This window comes from Giraffa tippelskirchi, chromosome 3 (genome assembly GCF_054371585.1).
Source record: "Giraffa tippelskirchi isolate mGirTip1 chromosome 3, T2T-mGirTip1v1.2.pri, whole genome shotgun sequence".
Classification (NCBI taxonomy): Eukaryota; Metazoa; Chordata; class Mammalia; order Artiodactyla; family Giraffidae; genus Giraffa; species Giraffa tippelskirchi.
Window position 1 is genome coordinate 23549318 of NC_137277.1, and position 24316 is coordinate 23573633.

At 53.9% G+C, this 24316-nt stretch overlaps 2 protein-coding genes across 11 annotated transcripts in view; one reads left to right on the forward strand and one right to left on the reverse strand.

Annotated features, from left to right (window-relative positions):
- SOCS7 (suppressor of cytokine signaling 7) overlaps positions 1–1648 on the reverse strand; it is a 28555-nt gene extending 26907 nt beyond the window's left edge. For all 9 annotated transcript variants that reach the window (XR_014080137.1, XR_014080135.1, XR_014080139.1 and 6 more), the window contains exon 1: positions 556–1648. Coding sequence is in view for 3 of the 9 variants with exons in the window: in XM_081582326.1 (XP_081438452.1) it covers positions 556–1523 (968 nt within the window). In the remaining 6 variants the exon portion in view is untranslated. The remainder of the gene's footprint in view (positions 1–555) is intronic.
- A 5848-nt stretch (positions 1649–7496) lies between these two features.
- Positions 7497–24314, forward strand: GPR179 (G protein-coupled receptor 179). Of its 2 annotated transcripts, XM_081582327.1 has the most exons (11): positions 7497–8290; positions 9573–9681; positions 11299–11386; positions 11807–12042; positions 12842–12910; positions 13275–13384; positions 13677–13915; positions 14083–14221; positions 14836–14941; positions 15651–15797; positions 17204–24314. In XM_081582327.1, exons 1-11 carry the CDS (start codon positions 7497–7499, stop codon positions 22274–22276), a joined length of 7110 nt encoding a protein of 2369 aa, XP_081438453.1. In that variant the 3' UTR covers positions 22277–24314. The 2 variants fall into 2 exon arrangements, with proteins under 2 accessions (XP_081438453.1, XP_081438454.1); XM_081582328.1 differs by lacking the exons at positions 7497–8290; positions 9573–9681; positions 11299–11386 and adding an exon at positions 11455–11615.
- The last annotated feature ends 2 nt before the right edge of the window (positions 24315–24316 follow it).

Here is a 24316-nt window from a genome sequence, read left to right on the forward strand (position 1 = left end):
GATATCAAGTATGTCTAAGAAACCAATCAAGAAAACATTAAAATTTTGACTAGAGATGCCCAGTTGACTGCTGGCCTACAACTACACAAGTTTGTCACATCGTTTGCATGCATGAGTGTGAAGGGGATGGAGTGCTGGTACACAGAAAGAATAAGCAAGGTGGTCAAATTCAAACTTTCTGCCCCAAAGGCCACACCTTTCCAGCAAGCTTCCTGCCAGGGGTACCTTGAAACCCAGGGGTACATACCTTGAAAAAACTTTAAAAGCTGGGCCGGGGCGGGGTGGGGGGAGCAGGGTGGTTTCAAATCACCGCCCAACTAGAGAGATGCTAACCAGCTGAGAACTGTGGGTGGCGGTGGGAGGGAGTGAAGGCTGCTCCCACAAACAGCTCTGACCTATTGGGCGATATTACCACCTTCAGCCCCAAGTCTCTGCCTCCTGATGAAGGCCACATCTTAAGCACTGTCAAGATCTTTTTAGCAGTAGAATAAAAGGGAAATGAAACGAGAAAAGGGAGTTTGTCAGCCAGCCCCAATGCCCCCGAGCCGGTCTCACCTCCCCGCGTCCAGCTCCCGGCCCGCAGAGCCGCCCATGTCTGTCAGGCTCGCAGCTGAAGCAGCCAGCTCTCCAGAAGGCCTCTTGCCGGCCCCATCCCCACCGCAAGAGCCACCGTTGCAGCTCTTCGTGCGAAAGAGGCGACTGAGGCGGATTTTGAGGGAGCCCTTCCGAGAAAGGCCGGCGAGTGGCCGGAGGGGCCCAGGAGGAGGCGGCGGCGGGGGAGGCTGCTGCGGCTGCTCCCCTCGACTCAAGCGCCCTGGAGGGACCAAGTCCTGCATCGGGAAGGGCACCGGGGGTAATTCAGGGCCGGGGGGCTGCAGTAGAAGCCGGCCGCCCCCTCCTCCTCCGCGGCCCGGGCTGCTGAGCTCCTCTTCCGAGCAGCTGTTAGTCTCCAGGCTCTCTGCCTCCGACTCCAAGCCCTCCAGGACCAGCAGCGCGTCACTCGTTTCCGTGGGGTCCTCCCCGGCCTGCGGGGCGGCAGCAGGCGGCTGGGGCTGCGGAGGGGGCGGCTGCGGGGGACACGGGCACGGGCAGCAACCCCCGCCGACCGTCTTGATCCCCGGCCCCGCCGGCTGCCCGAGCCCCAGAGCGGCCAACTGCGCCTCTAGCCCAGCCGCCGGGCCCCAGGTCCGCTCCAGCGCCAACCCCGGCGGCAGGGCCTTGGGGTCCAGGGCACAGCGATGCCGGGGACACAGCAGTTCCGAGGGTCCCGGCTCCTGGGCCGCCTCCGCGTCCTCCTCCTCCGGCGGCCGACCCACGTTGCGGAACACCATCAGCTGAGGCGGCCTGGAGCCCCGCGGGCCGGGCCGCGCGAGGAAGGGTGGCGGCGCGGGGCCATGGCCCGGGGGCGGCGGCGGCGGGCCTGGCTCTGGGGCCGCCTCTCCATAGCCGAGCAGGCGGCTCAGGACTCGGTACGAAGCGGCCGCCGCCGCCGCCTCGCCATCCCGGAGCTCGGCCCCCTGCATCGGGGAGAGGGAGGGCGGGCGGCTGGGAGCCGGGCTGGGGTGGGGACTAGGCCGGGCCCCGCCGGAGCCCCGCCCGCCGCGGCCCCCGGAGCGACAGCGCTAACGGCCGCCGCGGCCTCTGCCTCATAGAGGGGGCGGGGGGCGCGCGGAGCCCAGCGCGAGCCCAGGCCGCGCGTCGCCGCCACCGAGCACCGCCCCCAGATGGCGTCACTTCCGGGAGATGCTGGTCACGCCCCCTTCCCCAGGGCTTGCTCGCCCTGGCCTCTACAGAGAGTGACGTTGCGCGAGGCCTGGGCCTCTATTGGTCGTGAGCTGCTTCTCGCCTGGCCTTTAGTCCTCAACCCCGACCCAGGTTTTTCACTTCCCGGGCGCTCTGGGCGAAACCACCCCTTCGGGTGAGGGTAAGGTGGGATGGCCCTGGAAAGCCTGGTATCGTCCTGGGAGAGAGTCACAGGTCTTGGGAGGACAATACCTCTGGCTCTGGTCCTACCTATGCAGCTTGAGATGTGTGACCGTGGCCGAGTCGTTTGTTCACTGACTGTATCCCCGCCTTGGCATCCAGTGAATATTTATAAAATGACACATGAGGAGTATGTTCTAGAGCCAAGGCTGTGCTGATAAATGCTGAACAGCCAACTGTTGGGAGAAAGGGGGAATGCATGCATATAATATATGTGTACATAAATTTATCATAAAGTTAACTGATGTAAAGGATATGTAGCACAGAATTTACAAATAATAATGTACATTTGCAAATTCTTTATAACCAATTTATTCTCACAGAATACTTTCACTGATTTTTGCCAAACTCCTATATGGATAGCCAAACTGGTTTCTGTTGAGGGGGGGAATGTAATTGCGACATGGTTATTGGTTGATGTCCTCTGTGTCAGTGTAAGAAAAAAATGAATAAACAAAGACGTCTTAACTGTCAATTATGGGAGCAATTTCCTTGCTGATCAGAAAACAGTTTTCAAATAACTGAAAGAATGTTTCCTCAAGCTTTGTCTATCCAGAATGTAATGGCTACAGACATAATACATTCATTTAAAATCTGAATTATTCTCCATCACTTTCTTAAATCTAGATAAAGAACGAAACAATAAATCAAGTCCCTTTCTGTAGTGTTTGCCAATTCTATGGTGCAAAGATTCCCACCAAAGCTGGTTTCAATCTACCATCCTGACTTTATTGAATACAGAGAATACTATTTAATGTGGTAGTTTCATATTATGTAGCAGAAACAGTAATACGCCTCAAGAGCATAGGTAAATAATAACAGTAAGATTATTAAGAAGTGATGAGTTTTGGGAATTTATTACCTTTGTTTTTAGTAAATTTAATTATGAGTTTGTATAATTTAACTTTCAATAATTGGCTGTGTTTAACAACTGGCTTACAAAATTTCTGAAATTTTAACAGTTGTCTTTCACAAGTCAGTTCCACATCACCACTACACTTCAGTTTTCTCATCTGCAAACTCAGGATAAGGATTGCTCCTTTGCTTACCTGCAAGTATGCTGTGAAGATCAAATAAAATCAACCCTGTGTAGAGGAGGTGTGACTGGAAGCAGGGAGACCAGTTCCACTGCAATCATCCCATGAAGAGATGTTGAAGGATGCCAAGGATAAGGATAGCAGTATTTAGCAACTTTAGTACCTGAAGGTACATTGAGGGATAAATGGTTGAGCCATCTGCTCTGTGTTTTACAGCCAGAGAAACCTTTTAAAACTGAATATTTGCCAGTAACCTGTGATTATAACTCTCTGTGGTTTCCCATTGTTCTTAGGCTAAAGATAGAAGGCCTATGGGTTCCTGTGTGATCCAACCCCTGTTTCTCTGGCCTCATCTTCCACCAACCTCCACCTTGTTCTCTCTGCCCTGCAGTTCCAGTAGCCCCCTGGGTCAGGCTCACACACTTTATGGCCATTGCACAAGTGATTCCCTTTTCTTGAAAGGCGTTTTCCCTCCACTTTTTGCTTCCTACTCATCCTTCAAGTTAAACTTACTCCTTTCTACCTTAGGGAAATCTCCTTGCCTGGGTAATTCCTCCTCACCGAGTTCTAAGACTACTCTTTTGTTGCACTTAATTGCACAAGTGTGATTTGTCATCTGTCTGTGGAGTTATTTGATTAAAGTTTGTCTTCCATACTAAACCGTCAGCTCCATGAGAGCAGGGGTCTAGTTTGCTTTTTGTCCATCATGGACTCTCCAGTGCCAAGGACTGCCTGGTACAGAGTAGGCCCTTGATACATGGAATGATTGTTCCATGCTTGTAAGAGACTCCCGATACAAATTCATCTCTGATTCTGCACAACAGAATTAATAACCTCCCTTTCCCATGAAAAAAACTGAAGTTACTTACCTAAGGTCACACAGTCCAAAAAGGTGCAGTGGAATTCAAAACCAGTTCTGATCCTAAAGAGTATATTTTCTACCCTCTCTCCCTCAGCTCCCTCTTAGGTGTCACTTAAGTTTCTGGAGAAAAGAAGAGAAATTGCTATAGGATCATAGAACACCAGAGGCCTAAGAAGACCACCCAAACAAGACCCTGGTTATTTCTGGAAAATTCTGGCTGGGGAACAGATTACCCCATCAATGCAAGGTCTTGAAGCTCTGCAGCACCCTCTGCTGTCCAGCTAATTTCTTGGCCCCAGAGGGAAGCCGGCCACATCTGCCCCCTGGGTTATCTCCACCAGCCCAGAACACACAGAGGCCAAGGGGAATGTGCACAGTCTCTTTCTAAGGCAAGGCAAGGAATGCTGCCTTTCTCCATTTCCCTAATATCCAGGCCTGTAGCCCAGTTCCTGGAAAAAATATTGAAAATTAAGCTCCAAGCAAAGGAAGTGTATTTTTGTGGGAGCTGGATTTGTGTGAGTGTGTGTTGGGTGGATTTTGTGTCCACAGATGCCTTTTTCTTGAGGGCTATATAAGTTGTCTCTGCAGTGGTAGAACCCTAGTTTTAAAGGTTTGCAAAGAACAACACAGAAAATCTAAACCAGTCTTGAGTTCATGCAGTCATTCAGCAACGGCTTCAGGAGTACAGTGATGAGTGAGACAGGCACCGTCTCTGCCCCTCTGGAGCTTGCCATCTAGTTTGAGTCCTAGTCCTGCCACTTCCTGAACATACTACCAAGAGCAAATAATCAAACACCTTTGAACCTGTGTTTCATTTGTAAAAATAGGTCACTCCCCCCTTGATGGGGCTGTCGTAGGGATTAAATGAAAACTTACATGCAAATGCTACTTGCGTGTGTGCTAAGTCACCTCAGTAGTTTCAGACTCTTTGCAACTCTGTGGACTAGAGCCCACCAGGTAGGTCGGTTCTTTACCACTAGCGCCACCTGGGAAACAAATGCTACAGTGCTATACAGACATTAGTTGTTATTATGAAAAACTTCTTGGAGGAAAAAACAACTATTATGTCTTCACCAAAAGTGTCCTGTTGGCTCTTGGCTAACAGTAACCAGTAATACCAAGAACATGGAATGGGGCTCTTGCTCACCACGCCCGCCCCCTGCCATCCCTCTCTCTGTTAGCACATGGAATCAGAGAGGCAAAGGAGGAAACTATGGATGGGTGATACGGTCTGACCCCAGTGACCACTTGCTATAGGCACCTTTAGTTCTAACATTATAGGGATTTTGTGGGGGGTTGTCCTCTAGCCTCCATCTCTTCCTCCACCCTTTCCATTCCCAGTGAAGGTTCCAAAGCAGAATTGCTGTTTGTAGAGGCCACGTGTAAAGCCAGGGAAGTTTTTAGCAACCACCACCCAACCCTTCCTACCTATACTCAGGGATCTGGGACATCAAAGACTTAAGAAGAGGGGTGGAGCAGCGTGGGAAGGAAAGAAACTAACAGACAGCACATGCACAGGAGCCAAATCACTGGGTGACGGATCAGCAATGGGAAGGTGGTGGAAGAGGTGCAGAGAGGAAGGCTGAGGCTTTGTTTTGTGGCTGACTTCAAGGATCCACACCCTTCTGGATCCAAGGAGGCTGCCTCAGACAGTGCTAACTCTGGGCTTTCCAGTTACTGTGTCCAACAGGGAGAAGGATGTGGTGGGAAAGGAGACTGGGAAGAGCAGGAGAGGTTAGCCATGGTCTTCATGAAGAAAGAAAGAAGACAGGACTGAGGATGACAAAATGAAGGTGAAAGAAGCAGAGGCAAAACTGTTTACTCTCTTACCCCACTCCACCTCCACCAGGACTCCCCTACCTCCAGGCATTTGTTGTTTGTTGTTTTGTTTCATTTTGGCCACACTGCTTGGCACGCAGGATCTTCGTTCCCCGACCAGGGATCAAACCTGTCTCCCTGAAGTGGAAGTACACAGAATCTTAACCACTCTGATGAAGGAAAAGGAAGGCTCCCTTGGGTGGGGTAGTGGACACTTGCTCCATCACAAGCCAACAAGCGTGATCCTAGGGAAGGCACTTCAGCTCTGGTCCTTGCTTTCCTCCTCTATATAGTGAGGCTTTCTTGAGGTCTCTAAGGATGAATAACAGGGTGATGATAGGGGGTTGATGTTGCTTGATCCAGAAGAGTGTGGATTCTTGAAGTCAGCCACAAAACAAAACCTCAGCCTTCCTCTCTGCCCCTCTTCCACCACCTTCCCATTGCTGATCCGTCACCCAGTGATTTGGCTCCTGTGCATGTGCTATCTGGTAGTTTCTTTCCTTCTCACTCTGCCCCACCCCCCTTCTTAAGCCTTTGATGCCCCAGATCCCTGAGTATAGGTAGGAAGGGTTGGGTGGTGGTTGCTAAAAACTTCCCTTGCTTTACACGTGCTCTCTACAAACAACAACATCTGCAAACCATGAAGAAAGCTCTCAGAAGTCAAATTGGTCAGCACCTTGATCTTGGACTCCATAGCCTCCAGAACTGTGAGAAATATACTCTTATTGTTTAAGCCACCCAGTCTATGGTATTTTGCTGTGGCAGCCCAAGCTGACTAATACACTGATGGTGTAATTCAAGGCTGAGTCTGAACGCCTGAGAACCATGAAAGCCAGTGAGCAGCCGTGAGCAGCCATGAGCAGCAGGCTCAGTACTCAGGAAAAGTTGATGTTTCACTGCAGGTCTGAAGACAAGGGAAAAACCAATGTCCCAGCTGGGACACTGTAGGGGAATCAGAGCTCTGGGTTTGAGTCTCAACTCAAATGGAGCAGCTAAGTGAGTCTCTGAGCCTTACTGTTTTTGAAATTGAGATAAGAACATTCAGCACAGGTGGGTGTGAGGAAGATTCATTGAGATAACACACATGAAAAAGACTTTGTACACAGCCACAGTCTGTACACACACTGATTATGGTTCTATTGAGCTCTCTTGCCCACCCCTCGCCATCCCTAGTCTCAAATTCCAGTTTAGTAGCATGGTGTCAGGGTTGAGGCGGGCCAGGGTTGGGGGGAGGCACAGGCAGCTAGAGCAGATTGCAGGGAGCTGCAGCTTGGCCCTTTATCATGGCCGTCGAAATTGCTGCCAGGAGGCTAAGTGGAGCAGAGGAGTAGAGAAAGGGGCACAGGCTCATCTGTGGTTGCTATGGCACCCCATCCTGGATTTGCCCATCTCTCCTAATGGAGCAAAGGGCAGAGGGAGGGAGGGAGAGAGGAAGAGAGAGAACTGCTGGTCCCTTCATCCCCCTCCCTTCTGTCTCTCTCTGGAGCAGATGTAGGGTGGGGAGTAGGGGGAGGGAGCCTGGATATTGGATGAGAGTGGAAGGGAAGAGTGGTGTGCCAGGATTAAGAGGGTTTGCAGTGAGGGGCCACACTGAGAGAGGAGGGAGCAGAGCCCTCATGCTGACGTCCAGAAGCCAGATGATGATGTTAGAAGAAAAAAAAAAACAAACCCCGAGCAAGACAGCGTAAGCATGAGAGAGGGGAAGAGAGGAAACGAGGATACGAGGTGTGGAAGCACTGCAGCCACCAAATCGCGCAGGCAGCCTGGACCCCAGGGCCCTGCAGGCTGCCCTGAGGATGGACACCAGGACAGTGGCCATGCCTTCTCCAGCGGCAGGGCTGCTAGGCTGCTGTTTCCTCTTTGGCTGGGCTCTGGGGCTTCCAAGGACCCACCGCTCTCTGCCCGCACTGTCCTCCAAAGTCAAGCCAGGGTCTGTACCCATTTGGGTGCCCCCAGAGGGGGCGGAGGCAGCCCTGGCTTTTCTCTACTCTGGAGATGCTCAACAGCTGTCTGGGGCTAACTGCAGTGAGCGCTATGAAGCCCCCGGGGCAGGAGCCAGACCAGGGCTCCCCCCAATCCTATGGAGGGCAGCAGGCACTGTGACCCAGGCCGCCAATTTCCTCAACATGCTGCTACAAGCCAACGATATCCGGGAGTCAAGTGTGGAGGAGGACATGGAATGGTACCAGGCACTGGTCCGCAGTGTGGCCGAGGGGGACCCAAGGGCATACCGGGCTTTGCTGACTTTTAACCCTCCACTGGGGGCCAGCCACCTACAGCTGGCCCTGCAGGCCACCCGGATTGGGGAGGAGACCATCCTTCAGGACTTGTCCGGGAACAGGGTGCAGGAGGAGAGCTCAGCTGAAGCCCTGCACCCCACTGACCTGCAGAAGAGGGTGCTGACCAATGACCTAGGGAGCCTTGGCAGCCCCAAGTGGCCACAGGGGGATGGATATGTCGGGGACGTGCAGCATGTGAGACTGTCTCCTCCCTTCCTGGAATGCCAGGAGGGTCGACTGCGTCCCGGCTGGCTTATCACACTCTCAGCCACCTTCTATGGACTCAAGCCAGACCTCAGCCCGGAGGTCAGGTAAGTGGGTTTGTGCAGGATTTGATGCTATTGTGGATCTGTGGAGGTGGCGGGGGGGAGGGGGGCCCTAGCTGTGCATAGGCTATGTGGTATGCACATTTGCGTCTGGGGGACACAGATGTGTGTATTTGCATTCAGCTGTGTATATTTGCAGCTGACTCTAGGAATCTAACTATGTGTTAACATATACAGGTGTGTGTACTATCGATCCATTTACATATAGGTATTTACACGTGTGTGTGTGTACTGATGGGGGAACAGCTGGACATAGGTCCTGGTTCCCAGATCTGAGTAATGGGTACAATGCAGGAGAGGGTTTGGCAGGGATAGCAGTGACAATCTGTGTACCGGCTTCTCAGAGGAGTCAGATGGGTGTTCCAGGAGTGAAACCCACTACTCTCTAGCAATCTAGAACTGGAAAAGGAGGCTTCTGCAAGTGAAGGAAAACACCTGGGGGGAGGCTTGGAACCATTGCCCTTTCTGCCCAGAAGTTGGCCGGGTCCCCAGCATCACTCCCATGGCTGTATTCTTACATCAAGTCCTGACCCAGGAGCCTGTGATGCTCCTTGAATAACTGACCTCCTCCCTCAACTGGAGTAAAGAGCTGATTGGGAGCCATGATGGGAAGGAGCAGGTGGATACTGTACCGCTAGGCATTCAAAAATCAACGTTGTTTTCCCAGCTCTGTGTCCCCATTCATTGCCCCCAGCGGAGTTCTTCTCCTGGCCACAGGCAGCCTGGCTCTTTGCCAGCTCTCTCCCCATTGGGCTCAGAGCCAGGGTTGAGAGCCCTCGGGCCAGGCAGCTCTTGAATCTGGGCCCCTCTATTCCATATCTCCTTCACTGTGATCAATTCAGAGTGGGCAGAGTGGGGCGTTGTTAATAGCTGAGCTTTGTGTGCCTGTTTGAGTGTGAGTGTGTATATACGCAGTGAGGAAGTGTGAAAATCCCTTTCAGACAGATCAGCAGAGCTGCATCTCCCATATGTCTTACCCACTCCCTTTATCCATTGATAGAAATCAGGAAATGCTAGGATGTTGAAAAGCTAAGGGATGGGGGTGGGGCAGGGAAAAAACCTAGTGGGAGGAGGATTGTTGCTGCAGAGACAGTGAGGGTTAATAGCACTGGAGAAGTTGCATGCATGTGTGCCCTCTCTCCTGGCACACTACAGCCACTGTGCTAAAGTTCGTAAAGCTTGCATTGCACCATGATCTGATGTCCAAGGATACATGTTCACCTTGGCACCCTTCACTATACCCCTAACTGCCAATTCACTGCCCTAGGGGGCAGGTGCAGATGGACGTAGACCTTCAGAGCGTGGACATCAATCAGTGTGCCAGTGGCCCAGGCTGGTACTCTAACACACACCTGTGTGATCTCAACAGCACCCAGGTAAGGATACAGAGCAGGGGGTACTAGTGTCCTACCTCCCTTCCCTTTTCCCATCATGCCATCAGGAGCAGCTGACAAAGGCATATCAGCCACTCGAGACTTCAGGGAAGTCCCTATTGATGAGACAGATAGAGATGAGATACCAGGCTATTTAAAAGTGAAGACACTTACAGACTAGCCCCAACCCCCATCTGAGACAGCCACCTTCATTCCTTTGCAATTTCAATGTGCCTCCCTGTCTGCTCTTCCTTCTGGTACTGGGTGCTTCAGGATCCCTTCCCAGGACTACTTCCTGAGCCTCTATTAATCATCCCCTTTCCTTCTCCTGAACCACATTCTCCATGTCAACAGAGCTCTGGGCTCCTTCTAACCCACAAAGGATGCTCTGTTGGGTGTTTGTTAAAATAAGTGGAATTGGGATGTAGGAAGAAGTTGAGATGTAGGAGGAGACTAACCAGAGAAGGAGCTTGAAGAACTCTGGGACTGGTAAAAGTGATGGAACCCAGGCCAGGTGCTGGCAAAATCAAAGCCGTGGATGCAGGAGAATCTGGATAATGGAAAGCAATAGTTGGTAATCCTGCAAGCCCGCTACTGGGAAGCTGGGAGGCCAGTGAACTAATCTGCTCAACAGTAACACTGACTGCATGCTTGTTCCTGAGCTGAACCAAAGCCAAGGCGAGCCCTGCAGCCTGCTGGGAAGTGGAGCGGGTTTGGGCATCTGCTTGCTGCTCTTCAGGGCACATATGTCTGAAGCTATACATCCAGGGATGCATAAAGGCTCCCATTGTCCAGTGCACTTTTAAACCCAGCCACATTCATGTCTCTGGGTATGCATTTGTCTGACGGTGCAGACTGTGGCAGGAACAGAGCGTTTTCTAGCAATCTGAGCAGGGGGGAAAGTTGGGTCATGATTTCAGAAGCACCTTTTAGGTGAAGTCAGGGGCTGGATATGGAATCTTCCTTCCTTTGCCCCACTGCTGTCTGCTCCTGGCCACTCCCTACAGTAGATCTGACCTCATCCATGTGCTCATCTTCCCTGCCTGGCTCTGAGGTCTGCTCTGTCTCCTGCTGGGCAAACATCAGTGGGTGGAGTTGGAATAAAGAGCTGGCTTTGGCATCCCACCAGCCTGGCATTAGCCTGGCATTAGGGCTGGGGAGAACAGTCCTACACCAAAGGCAGAAGGCCCTAATAGAGGAAGCTGCTCCCCCGTGGATGCCTTTTCAACCCACCTGTGTGCCAAAGATGGGGGCTCATGTTAACCCTTTGAAGCAGGATGTAGGCACACAGGTGTGGTTGACCTCAGAGTTCTCTCGGCTTCCACTGCCCCAGCACCTTGCTCTAGCAACAGCTGGGGATTGGGAAATGGGACCTATGAGGCTCCTGTCACAGCTAGTCTGGATAAAAGGCTGATCCATCTCCAAACTCTGTGTTTGGAGGTCTCTTTGATAAGAGAGACAATGTGGGGTCAGGGTAGGGTCTGCAGGGAGGGAAGGCTTCCCCAGGACTGTGGCTCCCCAGTGTAGATCCAGGGGCTGTGGATAGGAGGGTAGATGACCCTCCAACTCTTCCCTGGTGGGAAAGCCCCATATAAATACTTGTGTTTGTCATCCCCACAGTGTGTCCCCCTGGAGAGTCAGGGCTTTGTCCTTGGCCACTACCTCTGCCGCTGCCGACCTGGCTTCTATGGCGCAAGCAACTCCTTGGGTATGTAACAATGGTGAGGGCCAGGCAGGTGTTTTACAGGCTGGGCTGATTGGAGGTGGGTATCTGGGGAAGAAAGGCAGGCTGGGGTGAGATACTGGGAGAAAAACTTGTGGGGCCAGGGCAGAATGTCAAGAGAAGCAGGAGACGCAGGCAGGGTCCAATTTGGGAGTGTCTATGCCTTCTGAGAATGAGCCTAAAACATGGCAATCTGACGCAAGCTGACCTCATGGTGAGTCCTAGCTTGGTATCACTTCTTCTTCTGCCTTCCCCTGCAAGTACTCACTTCCTCATTCCTTCTTCCAGGGGCCACAGACCCTAAGAGGGCAGGATAAGAACTGTGCCAACCATGAGGAGAGAAGGCTGGGGCCTCAGGATGCCCCAGCCACGCCCATCTCCCTGTACCCATCTTGTTCATTATAGGCTCAGAGGAGGGTGCTGCCCAGTCTCCTGGGCAATTTGGGTCCCCTCAAGGCAGCCCCGGGAGGCTGCTGCGCTGCCAACCATGTGCCGAGGGCTGTGCCAGCTGCCTGGATGCCACGCCATGCCTGGTGGAGGAAGCCCCCACACTGAGGGCAGCAGTGCTGGCCTGTCAGACTTGCTGCATGCTGGTCGTCTTCCTGAGCATGCTGGTCTCCTATCGCTGCCGCCAGAGCAAGGCAAGCAAGGCCCCACATCTCTCTTCTCTGCACATGTCCTACCCATCGTGAATCTCTAGCATCAGGGGGAGACCAAAGACTACCTAAGGCTAGAACTTGGAAAATACAAGTTTGATCCTTAATCTAACTCACTCTGTGATGTTAGGCACGTGACCTCACCACCGTAGACCTGCTTCCTCACCTGTGCAATGAAGTCATTGGTCTTGATTCAAAACACTGTGTAGGCATGAGGGGAAGTGATCTGGTCCCTCGTGGAGCTCCCAGTTGAGTGGAAGAAGCAGACATGTAAACTGGATGACAGCACAGTAAGACAGAGGCCAGGATGGAGGTGTCAGTTGCTGTGGCAGGTCAGAGAGGGGACCCAGTCATCCCGCCTGAGATGGTGTGGGATGACTTACTGGAGAACATGACACTTGAGCCAAGCTTGAAGGTCAATTGACAGAGAAGGGAGTTTCTAGGCAAGGAAGCTGTCTGACCCAAAGCTTGGGGGAAAGCCTGAGATCCCTTCTAGCTCCAGCAGCCTCCGATTTTAGCCCAGGTCTGCAGCAAGGCCCAGGGTGAGATTGGGAGGGCCATGGGGCTGCAGGGGCTATGTGAAACCTTGGCCTCAGCCAAGTTTAGTGCCAATGGAGCTAAGAGCCTGTGGATGAAGAAGGCAGAGCTAAAGTTATAGAGGGATGCTTTAGCTCAGGGCCACGGAGTGACCCCTCAAACAGACGAGAGACCCTCCTGCACCATCCTCCAGGCTCCACCCTCTCACTCTCCTGCTTACATGAGTCTTTCTTTCCTGGGTTCACAGAGGATCCGGGCGTCTGGAGTGGTGCTGCTGGAAGCTATCCTTTTCGGATCCCTGCTGCTCTACTTCCCTGTGAGTTTGTGGCTAGAGCCTGACCCCACCTCCTGGGATCCCCCACAATCCCAACCTGGCATCCTCCATACCCCAGAATCTGTCCTCTGTATCCTGTGGGGGGATTCGGAGACCTCAAAATCCCCCTGCTCGTATGTACAGGTGACAGGCTGGCCTAGTGAGGCTTAAAAGAGCTCTATGACCTGTTGTGTAACTTAGGACAAGTTATCTAACCTCTCTGATAACAAAGCTGCTCCTCTGCAGAATGGAGGTGATGCTGTCTCTATGAGGAGGCTGTTAGAAGGATCAGCAATGTGCTTAGCAGAGGCCTGGCACACAGCGCAAGTGCAATGGAGAGCAATTGTTTTTACCCCCTCCCCACCAGGTCTTCATTCTGTACTTCAAGCCCAGTGTCTTTCGCTGCATCGCCCTCCGCTGGGTCCGGCTGCTGGGCTTTGCCATTGTCTACGGCACCATTATACTCAAGCTTTATAGGTAGGGTCTGGGTCGGGCCTTGTTCTCACGCGGCTCCCTCCAGGCCGCCTCAACTCGTTTATGGGATGGAGTTCTTCACAGCCAGACCCCCTACCCACTCTACTCCTCTGGGCCCCCAAGGCCTGCTCCCATCACTGTAGCCCTCCCCACCGTGTAACTGTTGGGAGGGTGGTAAGAGGAGGCAGTGACCGATGGAAAGGATGGGAAAACAGGGATGTGTGGAGGGGAGGGAAGCAATGGCCAGAGGCATCCCCCCTCCCCGCGTCTACCAGCCACACCCTGACCCTTGTAGAGTGCTCCAGCTCTTTCTGTCTCGAACGGCCCAGCGGGGTCCCCACATGAGCAGCGGGCGGCTGCTGCGGCGTCTGGGGCTGCTCCTGCTGCTGGTGCTGGGCTTCCTGGCTGTATGGACGGCAGGGGTCCTGGAGCCAGGCATTCAGCACACGTCACTGGTAACACGAGGCCACACACACACGGGACGCCACTTCTACCTCTGCCACCACGACCGCTGGGACTACATCATGGTGGTGGGTGAGTTACTTCCACAGAGTCCAGCCTCACTCTGGTCCCCTGCCCTATACTTCCAGGGGTTCTTCCGCCTATACTTGACCAGGCTCCCCCCAGAACCCCCTACAGAGAAAGGGGTGGCGTGGCTGCTGAGGTGGTACTTGGCTCTGTCCCTCCTTGTTTCCCTACAGCTGAGATGCTGCTCCTGTGCTGGGGCAGCTTCCTCTGCTATGCCACCCGGGCTGTCCCCTCAGCCTTCCACGAGCCGCGGTACATGGGCATCGCCCTGCACAACGAGCTGCTGCTTTCTGCTGCCTTCCACGCAGCCAGGTGAGGACAGGCCCTCCTACCCACCACGCCTTCCACCCTAACACCATTCCTCACCTCTCCCAGGTGAGGGTACCCCCATCCCACAACCCTACTGGCAACACCTGCTACAGTGCAGCAAGGTGAGGAAAGTCCCTCACGTAGAGTTCTCTCCCTACCCTACAGACATTCTTCCTGTACCCTATGTCTCACCCAACACCCTAAGTGCTCTCCCATTCTATCCCCCACTGCTTTCCTCCCCACACGGACTCCATTCTCCCTCCCTTCTTGCCCTCACACCTCAGCCATCCCAGCAGCAGACCTGCTGTGAGTGTCCACAAGGACCTAGCCCTGTGGTGAAGGTAGAACCAATCCACAGGGTGGTTCATAACAGTGCTATAAGCAGCCAGAGAAGGCAAGCTGGAGTAGTCTGGGAAGGCTTCTCAGAAGGGGGGGAGTAATGTGAGCCCTGAGGTGGGAGGGCAGGAAGAAGGAAGAGTGCCCTCCTCACTCCACTGAGCACCTGCAGGAGGTCAGGGCTGGGGTTGGGAGGAGAGCCACTGGGACAGGTGAGAGGGAAGAGGCCGCTCTGACCCGCAGCTAACCATCACCCCACCACCACCCCCCCCCACCCCCAGGTTTGTGCTGGTTCCCTCCCTGCACCCGGACTGGACACTCCTCCTCTTCTTCTTTCACACCCACAGCACAGTCACTGCCACGCTGGCTCTGATCTTCATCCCTAAGGTGAGGTCTTCTCTGGCCTTGAAGTGAGGTGACCCCCGGCCCTTTTGCGAGGGCCACTGTGGACCTGCTGTGCCCACAGTGCCCTCTCCAGGTCAGGGTGAGAATGACACCTGGGCCCAGAGGGATTTGGAGCCCGCTTAGGAGTTGGCTAAGGGCTTCCCTGGTGGCTCAGATGGTAAAAAATCCTCCTGCAATGCGGGAACCCAGGTTTGATCTCTGGGTAGGGAAGATCCCCTGGAGAAGGGAATGGCAACCCCCTCTAGTATTCTTGCCTGGAGGATCCCATGGACAGAGGAGCCTAGCAGGCTACAGGCCTTGGGGTTGCAAAGAATTGGACAAGACTGAAGCGACTTAGCATGCATATAGGAGTTGGGGAAGGACGCTCTGTCTCCAATCCCTGGACAAGGGAAATACTGAAGGGGGTCCTTGTAACACAATTGGAAGGTTGGCAGATTCTGAAAATCAACTTGGAAACAGTTAAGATAGGTGAGGGGGCTGAAGGGCATGGCTAGGAATTGTGGGTGCAGGGCATTAGCGACCCCTGGTCTCTAAGTTAGAGAAAATCAGGAAGGATGAGATGGAACAATACTCTTTGGACCTCCAGAATCCCAAATCAGAGAAGGGGTTGAGGATTTATGGAGCAAATACGTATTCCACAGGGTAGGGAGCCAACATGAGTCTTTTTCCTGATCATGCCTGCCCTGGCCAGTTCCGGAAGCCGGGAGCTCCTCCCCGAGAGGAGATCTTGGATGAGGTGTACGAGGATGAGCTGGACCTGCAGTGCTCAGGCTCCTACCTCAACAGCAGCATTGCCTCAGCCTGGAGCGAGCGCAGCCTGGACCCTGGAGACATTCGGGTAGGCGCTGCCCTCCTGACCTCCTCTTGATGCTACCTAGGGACCGGACAGCGAGCAGTGATGCCTTGCCACTCAGGCTGTGTGCCACTGCAGGTGCCCTGTCCTCCCCCTAGCTTTTCCTCTAAGACTTGCCTCCCTTTCTTCTCCACCATTGCCCCAAGCTGCTTCTCCTGATTCTACACAAAGCAGACCACACACGTGAAAAGATCCCCCCAAATACCAAAACTCACATTCCTGAGGCCCACTTGGCAAGGTAGAGGCAGAAGCATGAGTGGAGCTCAAATCACCTGTGTCCTCCACGCAGCAGGGCCACCATGAGTGGCAGACTAAGAAGCCCCTCAGCCCCCAGCACACCCAGCAGTTAGTGCTCCTAGGGCCATTAGGGTTGGGTAATTCAGCCAGTGAATGGCTACCAAGGATTTCCATACCAGGATCCCCTTTCCCTGGACTCAGCAGTGTTAGAGAAAGGAAGTGCTTCCTGAGTCTTACATCAGGAGAGCATCCTTACCTTATTTTTCTGCTTAAGAATATCATAATGGTGATAGGAACCTTGGTGAGAGGCTCAGAGGGTAGGAAATAAAGAGACTGGCAGTAAAGCCCATTGTTTTATAGAATCTACAGTGGGAACAGTCCCAGGAAGCCATTGTGTCCATCCCTCCACCTTCCCTGAAGCCCCTTCCACACCTGACTTGTTTACATCCCCCAATTCTTTCCTTCCTTGTCTCAACTGCCCCCGTGTCCTCCTCACCCTCTGAGTTCTGCCTGTTTCCTGCCTCCTGGGGATAGGTTGAACTGAGACCCCAATTCATCAGGTAGGCCTAAGTGGAGGCAGGTGGCCACTGCCACGCCATCCTTGACCCTCCGGCCTGGGGATCAGCAGTGGGTGTGTTCTCCCTATGCTCGCTGTGGGGAGAGCCCCAAAGTAGAAACAGCTTTCAAAGCCCCATCTTGTCACTTACACCTGAATATGGCCGTTTTCACACCCACTGGTTGCACCACTTCTCTTAAGGCAGTGAACACTAGGCAGTCAGATTTCCTTTCTTTATTGAAGTAGAGGCTCAGAGAGGGCAAGAGAATAGCCTTGAGGCATACCATAGGTCAGCAGCCTCAAACCCAGGTTTCCTGTGCGCCAAGCTGGGACTGCCCACCAGACCACAGTGCCGGGTAGAAGGCAAGGCCCTGCGTCCTCAGGGTTGAGTGGGTTGGGCTCAGAACTAGGTTGGTGTTGACCCTGCAGAAACGGAGAGGTGAATTTTCTAAGTGTTTTAAAAGCCAGGAGGGGACACGGCTTGGTGGGAAAGTGTTCCCCCAGAGAAAAGGGTCTCAACACCAGCTGAGGGGCAGAGCAGCACCGCCAGGGGATGGAGAGGATGGTCCTCACGCCGGCTCTGCTCTCCGGCCCCCAGGACGAGCTGAAGAAGCTCTATGCCCAGCTCGAGGTTCACAAGACCAAGGAAATGGCCGCGAACAACCCCCACCTGCCCAAGAAGCGGGCCAGCTGGCGCCAGGGCCTGGGCCGCTCTTTCATGAGGTATCTGGCCGAGTTCCCCGAGGCGCTGGCCCGTCAGCACTCCCGGGACTCGGGCTCCGTGGGCCGCGGCAGCCTGCCCGGCTCCTCCCGCCGCCGGCTGCTCAGCGCCAGCCTCCGGGAGCCCGCCGCGCCGCCCGGCCTGCGTAAGTCCCGCAGCACCTACGAGCAGGACTGTGACCCCCACCAGGACCACAGCCCGCCTCTGGTCGACTCGCTGCTGCGGAGGAAGCTGGCCCGCAAGGGGCCACGATCCGACAGCCGCGAGTCCGGCGAGTTGGCGGCCGGGTCCCACGCGCTGGGGTTCAGGTCAGCCAGCGCCCACAACCTGACGGTGGGAGAGCGGTTGCCCCGCGCCCGGCCCGCCTCGCTGCACAAGTCGCTGAGCGTCGTGGCCGGCGCCAGGGAAAAGGCCTTGCTCGTGGCCAGCCAGGCCTACCTGGAGGAGACATACCAGCAGGCAAAGGAGCGGGAGGAGAGAAGGAAGGCAGAGGCCGCCTTGGCCAGCCCGGCGCGGAGGCCCTCGGCTCGGAGGCTGGAGCGAGTTCGAGCGGCCCCCGTGTCGGCCCCACCTTCCCCGGCCAAGAGCCGCAGCGTGGATAGCTCCCACGTCTCCGGAAGGCTGCACGAGGAGGCCGCCAGAAGGCTGCCGCACCCGCCCATCCGGCACCAGATCTCCACACCCATCATGACCATGTCCGGGGTGGGCCTGTCGGAGCCAGGGAGGCTGTCTCCCACCTCCACTTTGGCCCCAGCTCTGATGCCAGCTCCTGCCCCTGCCCTGGCACCCACCCCAGTACCCCCACAAAGCCCCAGCCTACTTACCTACATCTGCCCCTGGGAGAATGCAGAACTGCCGGTGAAGAAAGAAAATGTGGCTCAGGAAGGCCCCTCGGGGCCAGAGCAAGGCAACCAGTCTCATGTCCCAGCTCGGGCCCGTCTCTGGAGGGCCCTCTCTGTGGCGGTAGAGAAGAAGGGGCCTGGGGAGAATGGGATGGACACAGAGCACGGGCGTCTCCAGGGGGAAACTGAGGAGGATGAGGACAGGCCCAAGGTCTTCTCTAAATCCCACAGCCTCAAGACTCCTGTCCAGCAGGGTTCCATGCGCAGCCTGGGCCTGGCTCTCAAAGCCCTGACCCGTTCTCGGAGCACATACAGAGAGAAGGAGAGTGGGGAAGGGAGTCCTAAGAAGGAGGAGAAGGGCCGAGCTTCTGGAGAGGGTGTGGGGGCATGCCCTAGATCTCCCAGGCCAGGCCGGCCCAAGGTGGTGAGTAAACAGGCCGCACTTGCCCCCTGTGATGACGAAGAGTCCCTCCAGAACCAACAGAACGCTCACACCAGCAGGATGCTCCAAGTCTGTCACCGGGAAGGCAGCAGGGAACAAGAAGACAGAGGCAGGAGGACTTCCCAGTGTCTAGGGGAGGGGAAGGTTGAGAGAGCAGGTAAAACAGGCCCTGCCATGCTGAGGCAACTCAGGCAGGGTACAGCTGGGGACAAAAATGCTAAGCAAGCAAAAGAAGCTCCTGTGGGGTGGCGGGAACCACCCAAAGCTGGCCTCCAGCCCCTGGGCAGTGCTGACCACAGGGTGACAGAAGTATGCCCCTGGGAAGTCACCGAGTCAGAACTGTGTCAGCCTGATGGTAGCAACAAAGCTGAAATCTGCCCCTGGGAGGTGGGTGGAGTCCCTGAGAAGGAGGCCCTAAGGCAATATCTAGATGCCTCCCAAGGTGAGAAGGGGAAAGCCTCAGAAAAATCAGAGCCCAAAGATGTAGTGGCTGTGGCTCAGAAAAAGCCAGAGAGGTTAGTCAGGGGTCAGGAGGCAGTCTGTCCTTGGGAGAGTGCCGATTCTGGGGGTCCGTCTCCCGGGTCAGCCCCTCAGGACTCGGACAGAACCAGGGGCAGGACTGAGGCAGTGGGTAGTGTGGAGCCTACAGAGGTGGAGACGCATCGGTGGGAAGCCGCTGGCCCAGGAGCTTGTACATCTGACATCACCACGGCAGAGCTGTGTCCCTGGGAGGCAAGTGAAGGAGGAGAGACTGGGAAACCATCCCAGGAGGGAGTAAAGAAACTCCCCCAGGAAAAGCAGAAAACCCCCAAGAAAACAATCTTCTGGAAAGAACAGAAACTGGGTGAAGGCTTGGAGTCTCTTTGTCAGTGGGAAAGGACAGATTTCCGGGGCCCCTCAGCGGTCTCTACTCAGGCCCCAGGAACCCCTGGTTGCTCGGGGAGTTTGGGCAGTAGCATCACTGAAGTCTGTCCATGGGAGGCGGGAGAAACTCCTGCCATCGGCAAGGTAGAGATCTGTCCCTGGGAGCTGGGTGATGAGGTAGTGGGGAAGGAAATGCTGAGTCAGGGGCCAGGTGGAGAATCTCCCCAGGAAAAGTGGGAAACCTCCAGAACAGGGAGCTTTGGAGAGACAGGGGGATGGACTGGGAAAGCAGTGCAGAAACTCAGCCAACAGCAGGAGTCAGTGTGTCCGAGGGAAAGCACACCTGCTGGGCACTCTGGCCCACATCTAGACAATTCCTCATCCAGAGCTGATGGCCAACTCCTCAGCAATGAAGGAAGTAGAGCAGTGCAGGTCTGCCCACCAGATCTCAGGTCAGAGAGAGAGGGAGCAACACCTGCCAAGGCAGAAGTCTGTCCCTGGGAGGTGAATGAGAGAACAACAGAGGACTGGACATCAGGACAGGCACCAAAAGGAAGAGAATCTCAAAAGGACAAGGAGAAGATGCTTGAAACATCAGGCATCAAAGCTAGCCCAAGTTGGGCAAAGCCTGAGGGACAGATGCCAACGCAGGAAGCAGTCTGTCCCTGGGAGAGTGTGGACCCTGACAGCTTCACCCCACAACCTGGTCTTCAAGACATAGGTGGACCCAAAGCCAGTTTCCAGATGTCCAGCAGGGTGGAAAGCAAAACTGCTGAGATTTGTCCCTGGGACGTGGAGGAAACCCTGCCTACAGAGAAGGCAGGGGTCTGTCCCTGGGAAGTGAGTGCTGGAGCTGGGGAGAGAAGGGCTTTGGGAACAGAGGCCATTAGGCAATTTTCAAGCAAAACGAGGAAGCCTTCTGCAGATTCTGGACCTAGCGAGAGAGCTGTTGCTGTTCCAGAAAGGCAGGCCCAGGAGCGGGAACGGGCTTGCCCCTGGGAGAGCATGGATCCAGGGGGCTCCTCTTGGCATTCAGACACTCTGGGCACTGACAGGCCAAAACCTGGGCTCCAGGAGCTGGACCATGCGGAGTGCAGACCAGCAGAGGTATGTCCCTGGGAAGCGGAGGGAGCACCTACTAGTGAAAAAGTCAAGCTCTGTCCCTGGGAGGTGGATGAAGGAGCCCCTGGGAAGGAATTAGAACAAGATATGAGAACTGACTCAGTGAGGCAGAGGGAGAAAATGCTAGAAAAGGGGAGACTCACCTCCCTGGGAGAAGACAGATCGAAATGGGAAACACAACTGAGTCAAGAGCAGGAAGCTGTGTGTCCCTGGGAGAAGGACTTGAGGGCACCCTCTGCTCAGGCCCCTGAGGTCTTAGACATGTCCAGCAGAGGGGTAGAGGGGCCCTCCCTGGAAATGAGTAATGAGGCAGCAGAGAAAGGGGGCCTGACACAAGACCCAAAGATGGACTCCTCCCCAGAACACATAGCCCCAGAAAAAGCAGAAGTCACTGCTGAAGATGGGGAAAAAGCAAGCAGAGAACTACAACCTATCCATCTACAGGAGAGCATGGCCCCCATCGACTCTTTCTCCCACCCACACAATCGGTGCCCTGACCAACCTAAAGCCGGCTCTCAGTCACTGTCCAGCGCCGGGGACAGGCTCGCTGAGGTCTGCCTGTGGCACGCTCCTGCCACGGACGCTCCCAAACCTGATAGCAGCGCCAAAGCTGAGACCTGTCCCTGGGAAGTGACTAAAAGAATCCCTGAGGAAAGGGTGTCAAGACAGGATGGAGATGAGGAAACTCAAGAGGAGAAGGGGAAAGCCCCAGAAAAAACAGAGCACAAAGCTGTGGCCCTTCAGGAAAAGCCCGAGAGGGCAGATGGAAAGCAGGAGGCTGTGTGTCCCTGGGAGAGTCAAGATTGTCTGTCTCCACAACCAGCCCCACAAGCTTCTGACAGTAGCAAAGAAAGTCCCAAGGCAGCAGGCAGTGTGGGGGCCAGGGTAGCGGAAGAGTGTCCACGGGAAGCGCAAGAAGCTCCCCATGATAAGAAAACAGAAATCTGCCCTTGGGAAGTGAGCCAAGAAACAGCAGAGAAAGGGGGATGTGAACAAGAGGTGGACAGAGAATCTCAAAGGCAAGGAGAAATGTTCCTGCAAAAGGCAGAATCTGGAAGGACTGAAGAACACTCTTCAGAAGTAAAAGTCAGCGGAGAGATGGAGACAATCTGCCATTGGGAAGGCACAAGGTCAGAAGGGCTCTCTCCCCAGCTAGATGCTCCAGCCACGGACCAACCCAAAGTCAGTCCCCATGGAGCAAGCAGTATGGGGAGCCGGGTGGCAGAGCTGTGTCAATGGGAAGTCACAGATCCCGAAGGAAATAAAATAACAGGCACCATGGCAGACATCAACACATGTCTTTGGGAGGGAACTGGAGCCCCATCTGAGGAATCTGGTCTCCTGACTTTAACAGCAACTCAGAAGCAAATGCTCTGCCCCACAGCCCCTGAGAACCCACCATGCCTTTTAGTCCAGAGACCTCTGGGTAGCTTCCTTCCAGACAGCAAAAGCCCCTGCCTCAAAGTGAACAAGCCAGCCAGTACCTTTACTCTCGAGGGTGTCAGAGAACTCCAAGTCTCTCCAGAACTTGGGCCGAGGACCAGCTTAGCCCCAGAGCCAACCCTCCAAGAAGCTGAGACTCAGAAGTCTTCCTCCTTAACTGAAGACCAAGAAGTAGCTTCTGAAGCTCAACTTGAAGAACTCACCCCTCCAACTGTCTATCCTCGGGACTGGGAGTAACAACTCCATCGGTGAGGTCATACACTGGGTGGCTAGCTTTCAGAACAGTCAAGGTTCTTTCCAAGTTCTAGGTATTTAAAAACTGAATCAAACAAACTTGGCCACTTTCCCTCTCCAAGAAGGCCATAAGTCAACTCATTCCAAAGACAAACTGTACAAGAAGGGTGCAGCTCAGACTCCAAAAGGAAGTACCATCCTCTCCTTACTTCCAATTCTTCTTCCTGCTCCAGAGGACAAAGCCCAGACCTTCTGCTTCTAATTAATCCTCCCATCCAGCTAGAGTATTCAACACAAGCCATCTATGACATCACTTGTAAGCTAATGTTAATGACAAAAGGGAGTCAGCTGTACCCAGCCCACACTTTCTCAAAGGTAGACCCATTCTTCTCTGAAGTCTCCCAAGAATATTTTTTGAGAAGAAACTAAACCACTCAAGGCATTGGCAACATAGGGGCTGAAGATTATAAAAGGTCACCACAGGAAGTTTAGAAGCTACTTAATTCAAGTTCAAAGGCAGATCAGGAGGAAAACTTAAATGGCTCAAAAGAGGTCCCTGTAATGCCTTAAAGATCTTGTCATTTTGACTTTGGATCTCCAGTTTCTGCTTTATTGATCCTCTTACCTGTCCTGCTTGACTGCTGAAATAGAGCCAATCAAGCGCATTTACATCCATATCAACATCTGGCATCCAAGGCAACATAAGAGACAGAGAGCATAAAGGGAAAGACAGCGGCTCCAGGTCCTGCCCACGCAGGCTGAGGGAGAGTTCTCCCTTCCAGACACTGTCTCACAGTTGAAGAAGCATGCCTCTTGCTAGCCTTCTCTGATGGCCTTCCCTTCTTCCTGCCCCATCTTTTGACAGTCTGCAGAGTTCACCCCACTGCCTCATTGTCCTAGCCTTTCAGTACTGTCATCAAAGGGACTCCTCTCTGTTGTCAAATGCAACGGGAGACGGGAATTTCTGGTTCCGAGGCTAGAACCACTCCAGCTCACTTGCTCAGTAACAAGAGGCCCACATCAGTCTCTTTCCCAAGAAGCTCGAGAAAGAAAGGAGGTCCTGTTTACAGCCAGCACTGTAATTGTCCTCAGAAACAGTAGTGGTGGGGGCAGGTTAGAGCTCAACGGCCAGGGAAATGGCATCCTTAAGTACAAAGCCTCCTTTCTTAGGGAGCTCTTTCTTCTATTCTTTCACGCCAATTCAGGCTACTCTTACTTAAGTGGTCCTAGATAACAGAGTGCTGGAAATAAGTGATACTACCAAAGGGAAAGGAGAAGAGAAAAACACTGGTCACAGACATCCCAGGTCTGGCAGAGGTGAGAGGGTGGAAATAGGCAGACTAAACACGGCAGAGCTGGGCAGGGACCCACCTTCTAACTGGACAGATACTGATGCCATTCACAAGGAGGAAAAAAGACAAAAGAAGGCAACCAAATATCCAATGGGAAAAAAAAGTTTGCATGTAAATATTCTGGGCAGCTACAGGGCTTCACAGAAAGTAGCAAAGTGCTCCGTTCCCAAAAAGGAAGAGAAAGCATGGAATAACCCACTTTCAGAGACCAGACATCCTTGTTCCCTATCTAAGCTCTCCCTCTTACCTAGGTGCCCTCCCCCAGGCTTTCAGAGCAGTTAACTAAAGCGTGTTCTTGCTCTGGGCTGAATTCTCAGCCTCGCAGCTTGTGTGTGTGTGTGTATACTCAGTTGCATCCGACTCTTCGTGACCCCGTGAACTGTAGCCCACCAGGTCCTCTGTCCATGGTATTTTCCAGGCAAGAATACTGGAGTGGGTTTCCATTTCCTACTCAAGAAAATTCCCGACCCAGGGATTGAACCCACATCTCTTGTGTCTCCTGCATTGGCAAGGAGAATTCTTTTCCTCTGAGCCACCTGGGAAGCCCTCATAGCTTCTGAACCAATGCAAATTCTGCACCTCAGAACAATCCCACTGAGAAAGGACTAGCTGGGAACAGAATAGTTGTCCCTGTAATCACAGCTGTGAAATAAGCCATGGGGAAAAAATAAAGAATGCTTTCTTGACCATT

Coding starts and splice junctions, on each gene's coding strand:
- GPR179 (XM_081582327.1), top strand. CDS start 7,497: ATGGACACCAGGACAGTGGCCATGCCTTCTCCAGCGGCAGGGCTGCTA. Junction 11,387..11,806: donor TGGCGCAAGCAACTCCTTGG/GTATGTAACAAT, acceptor TGTTCATTATAG/GCTCAGAGGAGGGTGCTGCC. Junction 15,798..17,203: donor TGGACCCTGGAGACATTCGG/GTAGGCGCTGCC, acceptor TCCGGCCCCCAG/GACGAGCTGAAGAAGCTCTA.